The following is an 18,298-nucleotide window of genomic DNA, read 5'->3' as shown; positions in this document are numbered from 1 at the left end:
CAAGATTAAGGTTCTAATTTTTTTAAAAGATCTTCAATTAATATACAGGGAATGTGGTGTTGTGTCGTCTTTTAGTTAACCACTACAAGTCTACAATAAATTAATTTATCGACTGATCATCTTTGTAAACCCAAAATTAAATGATACAAAAACTCTCATAATCCTGCAGACACCGACCCAACCAACGTAATAACTACGTTTGGTGACTAAGATTAAAACTTTAACTACGTTTGGTGACTAAGATTAAAGCTTACCTATGTTATACGTTGGTTCGAGTTTGAATTTGGGGACACAATAAAATAATTTTTCCAGTTTTTGAGATAAAAAGCAAGTAGGTAGTAGAAAGCAGTCATCTATCAGTGATCAGTCTCATGCGACATTTATGGACCATGATCAGTTTCATGCTTTGATTTACTAACCTTATCTTATTTTGGGTCAGTTTAGTAGTATATTTTATTAAATGTAGTTAAGTTGACACTATAAGATACAATAACACCCTACCTAAGTCCTTACTCCTATCCATTAATCAAAATTAGGTTTATCCACCGATTTATTTCGATTAGTTATGACTTATGATATGATATATACTACTAACTAACGAGAAAAATTTCTCACTAGCTACCCTTTTCAGAGAGTAGTCTTCAACTCCCATCTGTGACGAATTTAATACTTGATTCTTTAAAGTACAATAAAATATTTGTTTGCTTGTGTAGAGAACGATTGTTTTTGTGTTGGCAAATTTAAGTTGTAGACGAAACTGTGATCATTTGACGCATGGCCTTGTCGTTATCCACAGCCACAGGCTCACACATTGGAAGATATTCATTTGTCCACACCTACACTGTCAGAAAGTCCCAAGTTTTTCAAAAGTTCATGAACCAAACCATATAATCAACCCTATCATCCTCAGTAAGAAACTGTACTTTTAATTTCAATCCTCAAAGTCACTATCAACCAAACAAAACAACAATCAGATAATCTAACTTTCACAATGATCGCATTTGCTATACACGAAGTTAGTTCCCGAGATGCTCCTCCACACTCCAAAATGCTCTCGGGTTTTATTGATGGTTATGATCCTCTTTGCTGTTGCTATGCTTTTACTCTGTCAAAAAACATACACACAAGGTCCTTGATGTAAGGGTCGAGACTTAGGAGACTCTCTCATTCAGCTGTGAAATAGCTGTCGTATATGGAGAGTTTGTCAAATGCTTCAAAGTTTGCTTTTAGCCCAACTAACTGGCTCCCGATCTGAGCACAACCCGCGTCAGGCCAGCGACAAGTTCCTTCTCCTCTTGTAAGCAACGGACACAATGCTTCACAAACTGTTTGTTCACTCACTGATGAGAGAGATTCTGAGACATCTGTTTTACTGTCCTCGGATTGTTTTGTGGGAATTGAGTGACAACATTTCTGTGGCCCGTCTCCTACTTCAACTGTGCATTCTCCGTTCTTTGCGACATTAACCTTGCAGCCGAGTGACTGCACGACCCGTGATATGACTGCACGCTCTTCGATAGCTCTCTTTGCTGATTCCCTAGCTGCAAGACTTATATTTCTTTCGTTCAGCAGCTCTTCTCTCAGTGACTCTACTGTAGACGACAATGCATCTACCTTCCTCTCTGCTTCTTCTTTCTCCTGTTCCAGTTTTGTTTTATCCAAACCCAAACAAGTTTAATAGCATGTACAGTTTGGATCTAAACCTTGTTACAAGCAAGAAAATTCCCTCCCTTGTCTTGAACAGATTAAGAAGGATGTGTTTACCTTCTTCGTTTCTGAATACTTAACGGTCATGGCTCTACATTGGACCTCGGTTTCTGCAGCGATCGGTTCCACAGGGCAAGCCCACCGAAGATGGAACTGGGGCCAGAGAGTCGGTGCTAGAGCAGCTGCAGGAGGTAATAATGGGCCATCATACCTTGAAGGATCATAAATTGGATTACAATGAGAATGAGAAGTTCCACTGCAGGAACGCAGATCAGTCAAGTAAGCCCATAGACATCCACAGGCTTCAGAAATCCCACACTCCTGCCTCTCCTTTTCACTGTAATCATCAAGAAAGCGCGATCACTTCCTGTTCAACCCACATAACTTTTCAACTGATGTAATAAACTTCCAACTTTACAACTAAACTACCGAAGAAAGTGTCAAACCAGAGGGTTACCTATTGCACAAAAAGTTCCCAAAACGACATGAAAGCAAGCAGTCCATGAAATCTACCAGGAAAGTCTGAAACAAAAAATATTGAAGGGTAGAGAATAGCTTTAGTATAAAATCTCACCATGAAACTTTCAGACATCTGCACAGACTATATACATACCGGAGAAAACTCGAAAGCACAAGGATACATCCGCATTAGCTGCGAAACGCAATCAACCCACTGCATACATACCAATATAAACGTGAGCATACTCAAGTATTGTTATTAGATCTTCCACACCAAAAAAAAAGAATAGTTAACTTGCACGTAAGAGCTGCTTACCTGCAAAAATATAGGAGAATAGTTGTTCAGCCCATGTGAAGAGCTAGAAGGTTGAGCAGCTGCTGATCCTGAAGTTTGCGGCACTGGAGATGAAGGGTAACTTCTGGCAGAAGAAGTCTGAATTGGTGATTCAAAATTACCAGATCCACAAACGTTAGTCATTCCTATACGATCTGAAAACGGGTGACCGAATGCTAACCAATCCTTTTCGACAAGAGCCTGATGTCAATTCAAAATAGTAGAAAAGACTTCGTTAGCAAACAAAAATCTAATAGGTGTAGTTTATGTAGGTGAATTAGCTGGTAAGAACATCTGAAATGGTAGCATCCTAAACTTGAAATCCATAAAAATTTACGTAAATTTGCACAACGAGAACATTAACACAAAATTCAAAACTATAGCATGATGAATACCTGAAACCCAGCAAATGTTCTGTAGTATGGATCAAGCAATAAGCATGCTAGAGAAACCAGTTGAGTTGTTCTGTCCCATCCATCACTGCACAATGACATCACAAGTCAAGGTATAAGAACAATTTTACTGAGAAAAGTAAACTGCATGATTTCACAGATGAAGATGATAATTGATTTGTTTTCTTAAACCAGCTGAGTTGTTCAGTCTTAACACATAAACATTGGCACCGCCTAACAAAACAGTTCAGCGGTGATGTGGCCTTAAGATAGCTAACCTGCAGTGCACAAGAACTGATGCCGACTCCATCGCAACACGTGCAGCAATCCATGCCACACCAGCTAAGATGCTCTGGATGTGGCTCAACCAACCACTTTCTCCAAGTAATGATACTGACGCAGACATACTACTGAGATTACCTCCACTCCAAGTCCAGCCACCATGTCTCTATAGATTTCACACAAATAGATATCTCCACCTTTAGCAACGGAAGAGGAAACGTTCACTCGAAAATTAATGTAGGATCATGTCCACATGCTATGAGATTAACGCAATATAAGCATATCCTACTTAGTTAAACCACCTAAATGTTCGAGTGCTAGACAACTGCGGAAGTGTCGTTGATACAGAGTTCCCTGGAATTCAGAACTTACCAAGAATGACGACGTCCCATCGGATGATGTTGTACCGTGCATATCTAAATAATCCCTAAGGCGGGAAAAGCTCTCTCTCATTGCATGTATGTTGTCAATCCCAAAGAACACAATCTGAAGAGAAACAATGTCAGTAAGAACAAGCAGTTTCAGAAGACAAAATATTGAGCTTCAAACTAGTTAGGTCATGTACAAACTTCGGATTGCAAATAATTTGAAGATGATTCTGAGCCTCCTCCCATTGCCCCATTTGCTAATGCATTTTTCCTAGGTCTTGCATCTGCGATATAAAGCTTCCTATGACATAAAAATAAAACAAGCGTTAGTGCATGTTTATTATAACAAAGTATCAGCGTTCATCCATACTGAAGAAAATGAACCAACAGAACATAAATTTGTTCTACCCAGATAGACCTTTCTAAATATTTTAGAAAATAATGACACGTTTAATGGGGGCAACAACGAGTGGTTATCTTCAGGTTATTTGCACATGCGATTTCTATTTTTACTAGCACTCTTTTTCAGTTAACAAAAAAACATGCAAGAAATGCAAGCACATGGAAGTGTCATGCTAATAAAGATGATAAAAAGGGATCAGTAATTCCAAATGTTAACTTTAACTAAATGAGAAAAAAAACATAGGAAGCTCACCGTTGTGCTCCCTCGTGACCAGCTAACTGAGTGCAAAATGAAGCAACAAGTTTCTCATCAAAGTTACTGTTGAAAATGGGCAAAATATATCAAAACTTCAGAATGCACCACTTTAAGCACTTTGATATTCCAAATAAGAAATATCGTGCACAATTCTGGTGATGAAATTGAAGCTTCTATATACCTCCTCATGTTCATCATCAGACCAACTAAAGGTTGTGATGAGCGAGCAATCACAGCTCCACTTCCTGCAATAAATATCAAAAACTAACATGTAAATAAGGAAGCTATGCCAACGAATTCAAATGGAAGTACCAACACAGGAGCATTTCTACCCGGATGACACCACGAGATCACGGGCAAGCGACATTTTGCCCGGAAAGTAGACGCCTGGATTAGCTCTTCATCACTGACATAAAACATGCAATAATTTATTCATGTCTTTAAACCCAAAAAAAAGAGAAGAAAAAGAAAGAAAGAGCGGTATGCCAAGTCACTGAGGAGAAAATTTCTGTGCCGGTCTCAAACACGGACACAGAAGCTCTCAAAGTCTGGCAGAGACCAAATTAATTTTTTTTTCATGTCCTACCTAATTGATTTTGGAACCATCAAAGCAAACGGATAGGTCTGACACAAGTCATAATTCGAGTTCAAGTTAGTTATCCGCCAATAGTCATTGGACAGTGTGAATGAACCATCTTCAATCATATTCTTTGACGCTTTAAGTGAAATTTTCCCGAGAAGCCGAAAATATTCATTAAGCAATCTTTCCTTTGGGTTTTTGTTACCGAATTTGGAAGGCCCACACGAAAAAGCATAGAGATCCCACACTCTCTCTGGGTTGCTACACTTCAATATTGCATCAACCACAGCACGTCTCTGCAAAATTATGGCAATATAATCACATAAGCTTCAAGGAGCAATGAAGAAGGTAGGATAACATGAAAAAAGTCACAAATTTTCACCTGCTTGGTTCCAGGTCGAAAACCATAGACAATTATCCTCATGTCTTTGCCTGCAAAATGCACATCATTGACAATAATTAAACTCAAAGTAACAGACTGCAGGTAATAGATAAAACGGTAACAAAATCCCTTCAACCAAAATTACTGTCATGTAAGAAACAAATGGCAACACGGAAACGTACCAGTGACCTGTAAAAGACGTTTTGGTGGATTCTTGTCGGAGTGATGTCTGTTTGATTGACCTTTCAGCACCTAAATACAACACCAATGACATACAAATTAAAATCCAGAGCCTAACTTCACAAAAATCAATCAAACAATGCTGTCTTCCTCCAAAGATAAGATAACAAAACATACCATTTTGCTAAACTTCTCGATAGCCACCAGTGGAATTGTACCAAGCGGAACAAGCTTTCTGGTTCCTTCAGTCTTCACACAGAAAAAAACAAGGGATAGATTTTTCAACTTCACAACGGCAATAATATTACAAGGGGTCAACACAAAGAAGAAAGACAAGTCATACCAGAAACAGAATACGGAAGTTAGTCAGCAAGAGAGTCCCCGCCTCGTGGGTGTTAACAAGGATAACTCCACAACACTGAGATCAAAGCAGCCATTAAAGAACTTCAATAAAGAGGCAAATATAAAAGCTTATCTACAATGCTAATTTTCAAGAACCTGACTGAAAGCATTCTTTATCATTATACAGGAATATAAAATTCCCAATTCAAATGAATCCAATTTTGATTAAACCCTAAGGACATACCTCGAAGGTGATCCTCTCGGATTCCAGCAAGCAATCCAAGTTTGAAAAAGAGCTTGACCAAGAAGCTGGCTGATCCTCCAAAGAGAATAATAGTAAATGTAAAATCATTAGGCTTCAATCGATTAACCCTAACAATAACGATGTTCTCGCGAGAGAGAGAAGCTAAGAATTGTCACAAGATAGAGAGAGAGAGAGAGAGGGCATTACATCGAGTTTACTCCATTCAATCACGTCCCAGCTCCCGGTACCTTCCATCTTCTCCGAGGAATATCGCAGCGATCGTAATCGCCTAGGGGAATTTAACGGCGCCGTCATCGGAATGAAACGGAGACGGTGATGAGGCTTGAGGCTTCCTTTCACCTGCCGCTCAACGGTGACAAAACAATGGGATTCTTCACGCTGCCTTTTCGCCACGACTTTCCCAGATACGACGTAGTTACAGGAAAACGCTTGCGTTTTTTCTTACTTTTTTTTTAGTTGTTTAATTATCTTTCTTACCTATTTATGATTTTTGTTAGTTTATCTATTGATTTTTATTTATCTTAGATACTCTCCCTATTTCACAATTTTTTTTATGTTTTGCTTTGACGCACAAATATTAAAAGAAATTATTTAAAAAATAATAATTTTAGAAATATAATTTAAAAAATCATTCAGCTAATTATAGAAATGACTGTAAAATCTAATCGTTTATACAGTTTTTATAATATTAAAACATCATCTTTTTTAAAGAACATACATACAGCTTGCTGATAAAGTCCATTAGTGTGTAATTTTGGGTATTTAAGAAAATATATTTAATCTTAATTGGCTTTTTTTTTTAAACACTAAGATTATCATTCATCTTAATTGGGTTTTATAAACTCTATTACCAAATTAATATAAAACTATACAAATCTAACTAGATTAATCTTTCAAATCTATCATTATAATATTCCAAAATGAATTTACACTTATAAATTTATGATATAAAGTCAAATGAAATTGTGTTATATGCTAATAAGATATACTCCAATAAAGTATATTTAAATGGAATAAGCTTGCTGAATTTCGAGATTTGGACATCTCAAGTTGCGCAACTATGCAAGTGCTATTTCCACAAACCCACAATCACATACGAATAAACTGTGACCGAAGAAGAAAACACCAAGCACGACTGATGATATAATACAGACAACTTGAACAAATCAGAACTTGAAAATCCGAAGTTTAAGGATTCTTCTGTATCGGATTTTACATAAAATCAAAAAACAACCTTTGCACATACGTATATGCAGTAGTAGTATGCATCTCAACCACAATAAAATCGTAGAAACAATATACAACCTTACCTACTACAAGTCAAGAATTTCAAATCCACCAAGCAGAATAGAAAAGGAAAGACCTCTCGTGGTAATCGACCAATGTCACAGCTTTTCGATTTTTGGGTTTGGGTCCAAGCTGCGTCCCCACGGTTTGGTCTTCCCGGGGGTTTGAGTGTTCCAGTGCCAGCTTAGGTCTAATAATGTAGTCTTGGAGAGATTCACTTCTTGTCTGTGTCCAAACATTTCTCAAGGGTTTTACTACTAGTGGTACACTCTTGAAGAGCTTTAGCGTTAAGCTCTCTCCCAAATCTCCAAACGTAGTTCAGCCCAACGAGAAGCTCAGTAATGATGGTTTCCGTCTTCTGCTGGTTCGCAAAGAAAAGGGTTTGCGCGAGAACTATGTGCGTCCTCGAAACCAAGCTCTGGTGCTCGTAACTCCTCTCCGACTGCCATTTAATCATGTTGTGAGCCAACGGACCAAGCCATTCCAGGATCCCCGCCATCGCGTCTGTCCAGTCTTTCGCTAGTCCTGGATCATAAACCGTGGAAGAACTCAAGTTTTTCGAGTAGGGCTTTAGCCTCTCTCTCAGAGATGTTCTCACGCTCGCCGGTAACATGTTGTAAAGGTCGTCTCTCGCATCGTCACCTATCAAGTGAGGAGACGCAACGAATCTCTCTATCACGATGATGACGTTAGCGTAGTGTAGCGCTAAGCAAGCGGCACCGAGGGTGTTGGGAGCAGCGTCTGACAGCTTGGGCCGAGAAGGAAACGTCAAGTTTTCATGATGATGATGCTCACCACTACTACTCCTAGCTCCGTTCTGTGTCCTAGTGCTGTGAGGATTAACACCGTCGTGAGACACCATGCAGCCTTTAAACGGACCAACCTGTGTTAACCGGTTGGGTTTGGTTTGCTTTTTCGCTGAGGAGACTGAAGGCCTTTCAGGAGTCTGAGTCTGCCCCATCTTCTTGTTATGTTTGCCCATTCCGAGAAGCGGTCCTGACTTGGAGGTGATCTTCCCGAGCTGACCCGAGTAAAAATTGAAACGTTTGTTCTTCTCTGCAACAAGAGGACCAGACTTAGGGGACTCAGTGCTGAGAGAAAGGAAATCGCCCATCTTCGTTGACCTTGTAGCAGCTGAGCCTGACGCTGGACCGGTGAATATCCCAAGAGGACCAGAAGCAAATCTAGGAGGACCAGTACTCTCAGATTGATGAGTCAAAATAGTAGAAACCGATTGGCTACGACCGATGAAATCAGAATCCGCAGAGCTAACATCGCTAGCCTCTACTCTGTAACTAATCCCAAAAACATGTTTAGTCCTAGTCAAGATCGTGAAAATCGATCTAACCAGGAGAAGAACCGTATAGTCATAAGTACGGTTCCAAAGAGACGCATCCTGCAGAGTCTTCACTTCGTGTCTTTTCCACGCGACTTTTCTCTGCCACTCCAATAGATTGTCCGTTGCTGATTCGCTAGTCAGCATTCTCCTGAAACTCTGTTCAAGATCCGCCAAAATCTCAGTCTCTTGGTAAAGACTCGCGTTCGACGAAATAAAACGCTCCATCCTCTTCACTTTCCTATCCATCTTCTTCCACCCAAACTGCCACCCGTACGGGTCAGCACCAGTCACCATCATCTCACCGAAACAACTCTCAAAGCTCTTCAGCTTGGGATCACTGCATTTGCTAGAGAGCCTAGCAACAGCTTTCGCTACATTCTCGACGCTCTCCATCATCTCTTCGCGTATTAGCCTCACGACGAAGTCATCGTCTTCCGAAACTAGCTTCTTGATACCCGTGGAGCGTGTTATCTCGTCCCTAAGCCTAGCGACGTTCTTGTCGCTCAGAGACTGCCATAGATGAACGAGTTTGGAGAGTAAGCTCGCGACCTCGAAGGCTAATACTCCGAGCACCTCCTTCTCTTTATGGCCTTCGTGCTGTTTCTTTGGGAATTTCCATAGATTGCGAAACCAAGTCTCTGAAACCATCTTCTCTCAACCTGGTGCGTTGCCAATAGACCAAAACCAATACAAATTAACAAACATTTAAGGAGTAATCTACTAACCAACACATGCGAGGAAGTGCAGAATCAATCAAACACATGACAAATAGGAGATAGAAACTGTAATGCTTAACTGGGCCTCCCACGTCCGCTCACTCGGCGCGGCCCCTAAGTTCCATTCTGTGCAACGGGCGGTGCGTAAATTTTCCGAAGGCTCAAAAGTCATGTGTTGATTTAAACATGTCTTTCAAGCCTTCGGAAAATTAAATTAAGGCACGGCTCGATGCACCACTGGATAGGATTGCCGAGTGAGCGGGCAAGCGGCCATATTAGCTGTGAGCGGTCGAGGCGTTACTATCAAGAAACAGCTCTTATGTAATCGAATTTGGCTTGAAAATTTGGGGAAATCTAGCTACATAACTCTTTTTACATAAAATCTCTAGCTCAAGGTCTCGCAACTTAAGCCATTTCAGCATCAAATTAGCAACAACAAAAAAACCTAGAAAAGGAAGAAGACGACAATCACTGAAGACGCGTGATTCGAATAGGAATTGTCGGTAGGGAACAGTAAGATCCACACAGAGGAAGCTCGGGGGGGGGGGGGGGAGAAGATTCTTACCGATCATTCGAGGAAAGGATGTGAATCAGAGAATAATCTGGCGGAAAAAAAAGAGAGAGGGAGAGCCAGGAAGATGCACTGAACACAATGGCCACATGGACCGAGAGAGAGAGGTTAGAGCAGGAAACTGTGGGAAGAGAGAGAGAGATACTGATGATGAGCGAGTTTTAGTTCGTGTGAAAGAATCCTATAATTGCCTTTTTAATCTTTTTACTTTTTAGTTCTTTAGATTTAAGATTATTACGTTTTCTGCCTCAAACTTTTATGATTGTCACTTGTAATTTGACTTAACTAGTTTTGTTTGACGTTGAACTCGTCAATACGAAAGCGAATATATGTGTATACTGGAAGCGAAGGAGTTAAGTGGATTGTTACTTGTTGGAGTGAAGACAAAATACAAATACATAAACAACAATGCCACGTTTGTAACTAATTGTGCTAATAATGATTGAATTAACAAAAGTTGACGACTTCATGAATAACCAACCATGTTTATTTTTGTATCTCATAATCAAGTATGCAAGTCTCAAAATCTTTTTAAATGTACCCAAAAAGATTGTGCTTAATTATACAGAGAAAATATGTGCAACATTTATTATATAAAAAAAAAAGTAGTTTACGAGATGATTAGCTTTTTTCTTTTTTTTTTGCTAAATTGTAAATATCATTATGAAAATGAAAGTTCGGTTACAAATTTAATTGAAACCACAATTTGCTAACATCTGATTTGATCCTAGTGATCGCAAAAAAATTAAAAACCCACTAGAATACATAAAGATTAATTCCAAGTTTCTAACACAAAAAACTTGCAATTAATAGGTTAAAGATCAAGCAAAACAACAATATAATCACCTTAATCATAACTCTTCTTACTCTACGGACACAAACCAGATGAAGCAAGAGAATGGCCAGAGAGAGTTTCGGTCAAGAACTCACCGAAGTGGCTCCGAAGTCCGAACATGCATCAACAGAAGCGCTTGGCATACGCCTGTGGAGCTCCGTTGGAAGAGGACCTCGACCAACAAAACCGAGCCATCTCGACGGAGAGACAAAGGTTCACCCATAGCAACGTTGTTTACACGGAAGCTCGAGTTACGGTCAAGCATGAGCGGTACAACAGGCTCTAACACCGTCCACACTACACAAAGGATATTTTTACTGTCACACAATCATTGCTCAACTTTAATCAATAGAAAAATCGTGTTTCCGTCACTAGAATGTTGACAAGTAACGAAATTAGATTTCTAATAGTCAACAGAAATTTAAACAGAGCAAAAGAATCTCATAATAATGATTCGTGACTTGTGGTTCTTGCTTTTGGGCCCTACGGATATAAACTATTTATGTGGGTGCCGAATTCAATCTATTTAAAATAAAGGAGCAACAAACAAAAATTTATCGTATCACAGATATCTTTTCCAATTTCTAAGGTGTAAATAAGGATTTATTACAAATATTAGGGACTAAAGTGGAACTATTGAGTTAGGAAGAGATCCGTCACATTCATTAATGGCCAGCACGCGGAAACTTGTCGTTTATACAATTACAATCGGGTCGGGTTTTAAATTCGACATGGGTTAAATAATGGGAGTTAGGAGTTAGGAGTATGCGTATGTCTAAAAGCAAGGGTCCGACTGGTGACAACATTTTGGGAACAGAGGAATAAATAAAAAAACAACAAAATAGAAAAATAAAATTGTAGGAATGAAAATTAATGGTTGTTTCATCTCATATTTAACAAGGAATAACTTTGTTTTTTATTTTTCTATAAAAAAGGAATGGTAGAAAATGAGAAGAAAAATGTATTCCTCGTCGTTCTTTGGTCACTATTCATACCCTAAAACGTTTTACATAGGGCTGAGCACAAATACTCGTTACTTGCCTTGTACCCGCTACTTGACCCGTACTCGCTAATTTTTTCAAGTACTCGTCTTTGCCAAGTCAAGTATCAAGTCGTTGAGTTTTGCTACTTGTAAGTACAAGGCAAATAACAAGTATCACAAAAAAAGTTACGACTCGCCATGATATTACTCGTTACTTGTTTTACGACTAAAAAATGATAACTAAACCATAAAAACCAAAGCCCTAAACAAATATTTCTTTGTTGTAAGAAGTAAACAATACATTCTTATTGAATTTCATCTTTTTTTTATATTAGGTGCAAATATTTTATTTAAAATAACTCTCTTGTTTTTACCGAGTCGAGTAAATAAAACAAACTCGTAAAATATTATCAATCAAATAATTTTTAGAAACTTGGAAATATATCCAAGTAATTAATAAATACTTGTAAGTAGCAAATAATCGAACAAGGCAAATAATTTGCAAGTAACATATTTTTGGACAAATACTCGAAATAACAAATACTCGTTTCTGACAAGTCAAGTACAAGTTGAAAAATTCATTACTCGTTCAAAGCAAGACAACACTAGAAAAAAAGAGTGGTTTAACATCATTTAATTTCTATTTTTGCATTACTTATAAATGATGCAAAATAATTTTACATCAATTTAATAAATGACTCTGAAAGTGGTGATGCAAATAATTTACATCATTTTATTAATAACTAGGGAGGTGTCCGCGCTTCGCGCGGAATATTGTTTTATTATTGCTAAGAGCATGATTTTTTTTTGGATAATGTAATTATGTTATCTTTTTTATTTGTTAAGATCATTATTTGATGTTTTTAGTTTGTTATGTAGTAGGTGATAAGTTAATATATTTTGCATTTGTTTTTTTGAATAATGTGTTGTTGTGTGTATAGTACTTGTTAGTAGTTAAATGAGCCTCTAACATAAACTAATATTGAATTTTAATAACTTTGCATCTACGCATTTGTTGATTATAAGATTAACGGTTTCATCGTCAAAATTGTATTATATTTTTTTCATATTTTTGAAAATTATAATTTTTAAGATGTTTTTTGCCCTCTCCCCATATTTTAAACTTGAGCCCTCACCGTCTATGTATTTCGTTACATTTCTGGTGTGCGGTGCTTCTCACCATCACCGGAAAAAGACTCACATTTTTCTCTTGTTCTTCTTGCCTTCTTCACCTATGAGATTATATGATATTTGTTGCAGATCGGGTTTATGAGTTTTCAGTTGTTCGGTTGCTTCCCACGGCATTGAAGGCTGTTCTAGTCAATATTGATTGCTCCTCTTCTTCCTTAGATTTCAGCTGATGTTAGGAACTGCATCTCCTTGGTTGGGTCAGAGTTTATTCGTCTTTGATTTTGTATTCTTCGTCGTTGGCTAGTCTCTGCTCGTTTTGGTTTTCAAGATCTAGTTTTTGGTGTTCTGGCTTCTATGCTCTCTTTCATAGCTCGAGGACGGCTCCATAGTTTTCTGATTTCGCTCTGTCTCCCTTTCCCTCTCTATTTTGCATCTCTTTGCAGCTTTCATCGCATCTCTGGTGGCTCTCCCTTTCACCATGTTTGCCACTCGAGATTTGGATAATGTTTTCGTTCGTGTATGCTATGTGGGCTTGGAAGGTTATTTCTGGTCTCAAGTTTAGTCTCTGATTTTTTGGTGGTTGTCTTTCATTCTCCCTCTCTCAAGTTGTTTCTTTTCTTTCCATGTTTTCCTTGGTATATGTGTGCGGAGTTAGTATCTTGGAGCTTTGGTCCCTTATATCCAGAGCTTTGTGGTTTTTCAGTTGAATGTCGTCTTGTATGTTCTTGTTTAGTCAGTGAGGTGTTTCTTACTTTTTAGCTACTGGTTGTGATTCCGGTGTTTTAGGCATATATTTTCCTGCTTTTTGGTGGCTTTGGCCTTTCGATTATTATTCTCCCTTTGGTCCGCTTTCTTAGTTTATGTGTCGGTTGTCTAGTTTCTTATTCTTAATTTGATTATCTTATGATACTAATAGTGAAATAAATATGATTTTTAAATGAAATAAAAAAAATTAGTAAAAATAATAAAATGATGAAAAGTCTTACTATTTTTAGGTGTGAATAAATTAAATATTTAAAATATATTTATATTATTTTATTTATTTCTTGAATTTTAGAGACCAATAAGTGTGAGAAGGATTAGATAATACACAATTAGAAATTGATGGAGAAAATTGCAATAATTTAAAAGAAGAAGAATTTAAATACAAAAAAAAAACATGAGGACACATGTCAACAAACCCCCCTTCCACATGTTATAAGAAGGGAAAAAACCAATTTTATATATATAGATTAATGTAAAAATATCAAATATTCATATCAATTACGATAATTGATGTCAATTTATATCAATTATAAAAAGTGATTTTAACATTTACATTAGTTTTTTAAAATGATGTTAATACTAACATCAATTAAAATAATTGATTCAATCATTTATATATTTAATTTAAAATTAAATTAATATTATTTTAATAGAATTATTAATTTTATAGTTTATAATTATTAATTCAGAATATTAAATAAATTTGTTTCAATATATAAATAAATAAATAAAATATTTTAGTTAATCAATTTTTAATTTTTATTTCCATTAAAAATTACAATCTAACGTATAAGCAGAAAAAAAGATTAAAAAAAAAGTACAGAGACGAGACTTCAACATTGTTTTTTGCCTTCTTTTCTTCTTCTTCTTCTAGATCTTTATATCTCTATTTCCATTCTTCGTCTCAGTTGATGGCATGAAGCTGAGTTAACGAGATTCATCGTATAACTCTCCACCCGTCGATATTCTCTGACGTCTACTCTTTTTTCCAGATTTTGAGTCAACTTCTAAGATATTCGAAGACTCCAATTCCTAACAAAGAAAGATCTATAATTCATAAACAAAAAGTGTTATAAACTTGTAATTTTCTAAAACATGAGAACTGGCAGAAGAGGAAAAGGGGGAAATAATAACTTTTGAGAGTTTTCCAGCGTTTTAGTCTGATTAACACCAAAGTTTACGGTTATAGGTAGATTGTTAATATCCATGTTTTTTGTATAATGAGCCAATAATTGACTCTTTATTTTTTTATGATATTGACTGTTTAGTCAAACGAACATCAAGCTATGTTTTAAATTTCATTAGAAAATTTAGAAACGGACTAGTCATTGCTATTTATCCTTCTAGACTAGTTCGGTTTCAATTCAGAATTTCAGTTAAGAAAAACTTTGATAAAATCAAACAATGGGCTAATTTTCTGTTGTATAACTACCTAACAAAGCCCAGTATATATATTGTTTGTAGCCCATAATTCCTTTTAAACTGCGCATGGACAACGTTGAAGTGTTGGGAAGCCCGAATGCTTTTGGAATTAAAACTTAGGAAAATAATTTATCAGACTAATCAGTAAAAAGTTAGTCGAAGAATCTTTCCTCGTGAAAAACGAGACGAACAAGCGCATCAACGGCTTTCTACGTTTCGTTCGACGATCACGTACGTTCAATTAATCAATTCCATTCGTGGAAAAGATAATTATAATAAAGTTATAATATTGTGCCTGTAAAATATTTGCGAACATGTACTTTAAATAGTAAAATATCATGTTATTTACGATATAATTATAATCGTTAGCTTTAGATTCATGCATTTATAGTATGCTTCTTCAATATTAAAGATTTTTTCTTCGGGGCGTTTGCCTTTACAGAAAGCTAAACGAACAATTAAAATAGGATATAAGTGTCCTCCGTTTTTATGTTTATTCAGTTAACTTTTGACTATTTGTATTGAAAGAGTCAATGTTCGCAAATCGCAATTAATATGTTCTATGTTGGCTAAATCGGATAACAAATATGTCTTGTCTAGCGGTATAATCCGTTTAATTCGGTTTCTAATTTCTGTTTAATCCTTTTCATTTATCTTGTAGTATGTATTTTATCGTTATTTTTAGTAACTAAAAATCATCATTTTGTGATTAATTTTTTTTTTGAGAAAGATCATTTTGTGATGAATTATGTATTTTATTATGTTCGTTCGTCAACAATTTATTATTTTGGCATCAACTTCTGTCTAACTATGGTTGTAAATATTAGTATGTGTTTAAAATCTTGATACCTATTGGTAAATAGTAACTAAGATTTTATTACGATATTGGTAGTATTAGTTTAGACACTGAAAATCAGGTATAGATCTTTTTTCCTTAAACATGCATGCATTCACTTATTAGCTGAAATTCTAGCATCTTATTTCCATTTTTTCAGAAAGATATATACAGAAATAATTTCCTGATATTGATAAGTTAATGTACTTACTTCAACTAAAACATAAATCTAACTGAATATGCATTTATTATTACAAATCCGTTTTAGTAAACTCAATACTATGTTATGCTTGTTAAACATCGGACTGAAGCAAGTTAAAAAAATAAAAATATTTTGAGCGAAAATTATCGAAGTTAGCTAAATTATATGTAATGTTAAAGTCAAGGTATACATCATCATCTATTAGTACTCAAACTTGTTAAAATCCAGCTATTAACACTCGTTTGAGATGTTAAAAAACACTTATTTGTAGGAAACAATATAAACGAAAAGGAATAAAACTTGGGGCAAAAAAAAAAGAAAAGAGATTGTACAGCTAAAAGAAAAGCTTACTTTAAATAACATCAGTATCCTCTTTTGCACGTTATTCGTATTCTATGTGCGTGAGTTTTAGTGCCGTGATATTTTATGCTTAACTAATAATCCCTCTGTTTTATATTAAGTGTCGTTTTAAAGAATTTTTTTCGTTACAAAATGAGTGTCGTTTTCGATTTTCAATGCAAAATTTATTAATTTTATGCAAAATTTATTTTTCTATTGGTTGAAATATGGTTAGTTGTATATGTAATAGTATTTTTTATAGGAAATGTACAAAATTAATTGTTTTTTTAATCTGTATGGCGAAACCTAAACGACACTTATAATGAAATAGATGGAGCATTAAATCAGCACTCGTCGTCGATAAAATATCTGGCTAGACTGAGTTGATTAGACCTTCCATGTCAATTACAAAATGTTTGATTGTTATCTTTCATCAATCGCCATGGTTAGAATCAGATAACCTTAACATTACCAGTTAGGGACGACCTAAAAGAAAGAAAAAAGAACGATTAGAGGAAGATAGGCAGAGAGTGTTTCAAAAAAAAAAAAAGATAGGCAGAAAGAGTACTAGGAAGGAAAAAGGTTTAGTTTCACTAAAGATGGTTATTATTTTGACAGAAATAATAAGTTTTGAGCAGATTTTTTTTTAAATCCTAAATTATATAAACATGATGTGTCCATCAACTCTTTTCCTTTGTTTTCATCTTTAAATAGGATATAAGTTATAAAAATTTTAATTTTAGTAACAGTTTATTTTTCATAGTTACACACATCCATTTTTACACATTTCTAGTCATTGTATCACATGTTCAACCTCATACAAAATAATGTACGAATCATCAAATAAGAATGAAATCCACATACGGAGAATAATGTATCACACGAGACTCCACTAATAATGATAGTTGAGACATTACATTCTCTTTATCAACCACTTTTATATTAAAATTTATTGTATATTAATTTTTTTTTTTCCAAAGAAGTTTTTAGGGTTGTCGATATCTATATTGTATATACTTATAATCAATATATCATATGTTTAACGCAATACAAATCAAAGTACTAATCGACAACAAGAGTGAAACCCACATACCGAGAACGAAGACAAGAATCCACTGATGATAATAATAGTCGAGACGTTACATTCTCTATGAACCACTTTTATATTAAAATTATTGTATATTAACACTATTTTTTTCTCAAAGAAGTTTTTAGGGTTGTCTATATCTATATTGTATATATTTCTAATCAATATATCACATGTTTACAAACCAAAGTACTAATCGACAACAAGAGTGAAACCCACATACCGATAACAAACACGAGAATCCACTGATGATAATAATAGTCGAGACGTTACATTTTCTTTATGAACCACTTTTATACTAAAATTTATTGTATATTAACACTGTTTTTTCAATGAGGTTTTTAGGGTTGTCGATATCTATATTGTATATATTTCTAATCAATATATCACATGTTTAACACAATACAAACCAAAGTACTAATCGACAACAGAGTGAAACCCACATACCGAGAACAAACACGAGAATCCACTGATGATAATAATAGTCGAGACGTTACATTTTCTTTATCAACCACTTTTATACTATATTAACACTGTTTTTTTTTCAATGAAGTTTTTAGGGTTGTCGATATCTATATTGTATATATTTCTAATCAATGTATCACATGTTTAATGCAATACAACCAAAGTACTAATCGACAACAAGAGTGAAACTCACATACCGAGAACGAACACGAGAATCTACTGATGATAATAATAGTCGAAACGTTACATTTTCTTTATCAATCACTTTTATACTAATTTATTGTATATTAGCACTGTTTTTTTTACAATGAAGTTTTTAGGGTTGTCGATATCTATATTGTATATATTTCTAATCAATATATCACATGTTTAA

The 18,298-nt window shown here is 35.5% G+C and overlaps 2 protein-coding genes across 2 annotated transcripts; both read right to left on the bottom strand.

Moving 5' to 3' along the window:
* Nucleotides 1-910: 910 nt before the first annotated feature.
* LOC106433131 (phosphatidylinositol-3-phosphatase myotubularin-2) lies at nucleotides 911-6,401 on the bottom strand. The gene is made up of 19 exons (XM_013873978.3): nucleotides 6,136-6,401; nucleotides 5,929-5,997; nucleotides 5,686-5,760; nucleotides 5,520-5,591; nucleotides 5,345-5,414; nucleotides 5,163-5,212; nucleotides 4,787-5,076; nucleotides 4,533-4,606; nucleotides 4,382-4,445; nucleotides 4,198-4,263; nucleotides 3,744-3,843; nucleotides 3,547-3,660; nucleotides 3,171-3,340; nucleotides 2,896-2,980; nucleotides 2,483-2,701; nucleotides 2,321-2,380; nucleotides 2,165-2,229; nucleotides 1,765-2,044; nucleotides 911-1,638 (listed from the first exon to the last, which is right to left on the bottom strand). The coding sequence occupies exons 1-19, from the start codon at nucleotides 6,241-6,243 to the stop codon at nucleotides 1,165-1,167; spliced, it is 2,505 nt and encodes an 834-aa protein (XP_013729432.2). The 5' UTR covers nucleotides 6,244-6,401; the 3' UTR covers nucleotides 911-1,164.
* A 667-nt stretch (nucleotides 6,402-7,068) lies between these two features.
* Nucleotides 7,069-10,052, bottom strand: LOC106433126. Its single transcript, XM_013873973.3, has 2 exons — nucleotides 9,857-10,052; nucleotides 7,069-9,234 (listed from the first exon to the last, which is right to left on the bottom strand). The coding sequence occupies exon 2, from the start codon at nucleotides 9,221-9,223 to the stop codon at nucleotides 7,451-7,453; it is 1,773 nt and encodes a 590-aa protein (XP_013729427.2). The 5' UTR covers nucleotides 9,224-9,234; nucleotides 9,857-10,052; the 3' UTR covers nucleotides 7,069-7,450.
* Between the last annotated feature and the right edge of the window lie 8,246 nt (nucleotides 10,053-18,298).

Source organism: Brassica napus, chromosome C9, assembly GCF_020379485.1.
Source record: "Brassica napus cultivar Da-Ae chromosome C9, Da-Ae, whole genome shotgun sequence".
Lineage (NCBI taxonomy): Eukaryota > Viridiplantae > Streptophyta > Magnoliopsida > Brassicales > Brassicaceae > Brassica > Brassica napus.
The sequence above is the reverse complement of the archived record's forward strand: the minus strand, read 5'-3'. Positions and strand labels throughout refer to the sequence as shown.

Excerpts from the sequence above, each read along its gene's own strand:
- LOC106433131 (XM_013873978.3), bottom strand. The coding sequence starts at position 6,243 with ATGACGGCGCCGTTAAATTCCCCTAGGCGATTACGATCGCTGCGATAT. Across the intron at positions 2,381-2,482 it reads ATTCTCCTATATTTTTGCAG|TGGGTTGATTGCGTTTCGCA; the intron begins GTAAGCAGCTCT and ends GTATGTATGCAG. Across the intron at positions 2,230-2,320 it reads GTGCTTTCGAGTTTTCTCCG|ACTTTCCTGGTAGATTTCAT; the intron begins GTATGTATATAG and ends TTTTTGTTTCAG.
- LOC106433126 (XM_013873973.3), bottom strand. The coding sequence starts at position 9,223 with ATGGTTTCAGAGACTTGGTTTCGCAATCTATGGAAATTCCCAAAGAAA.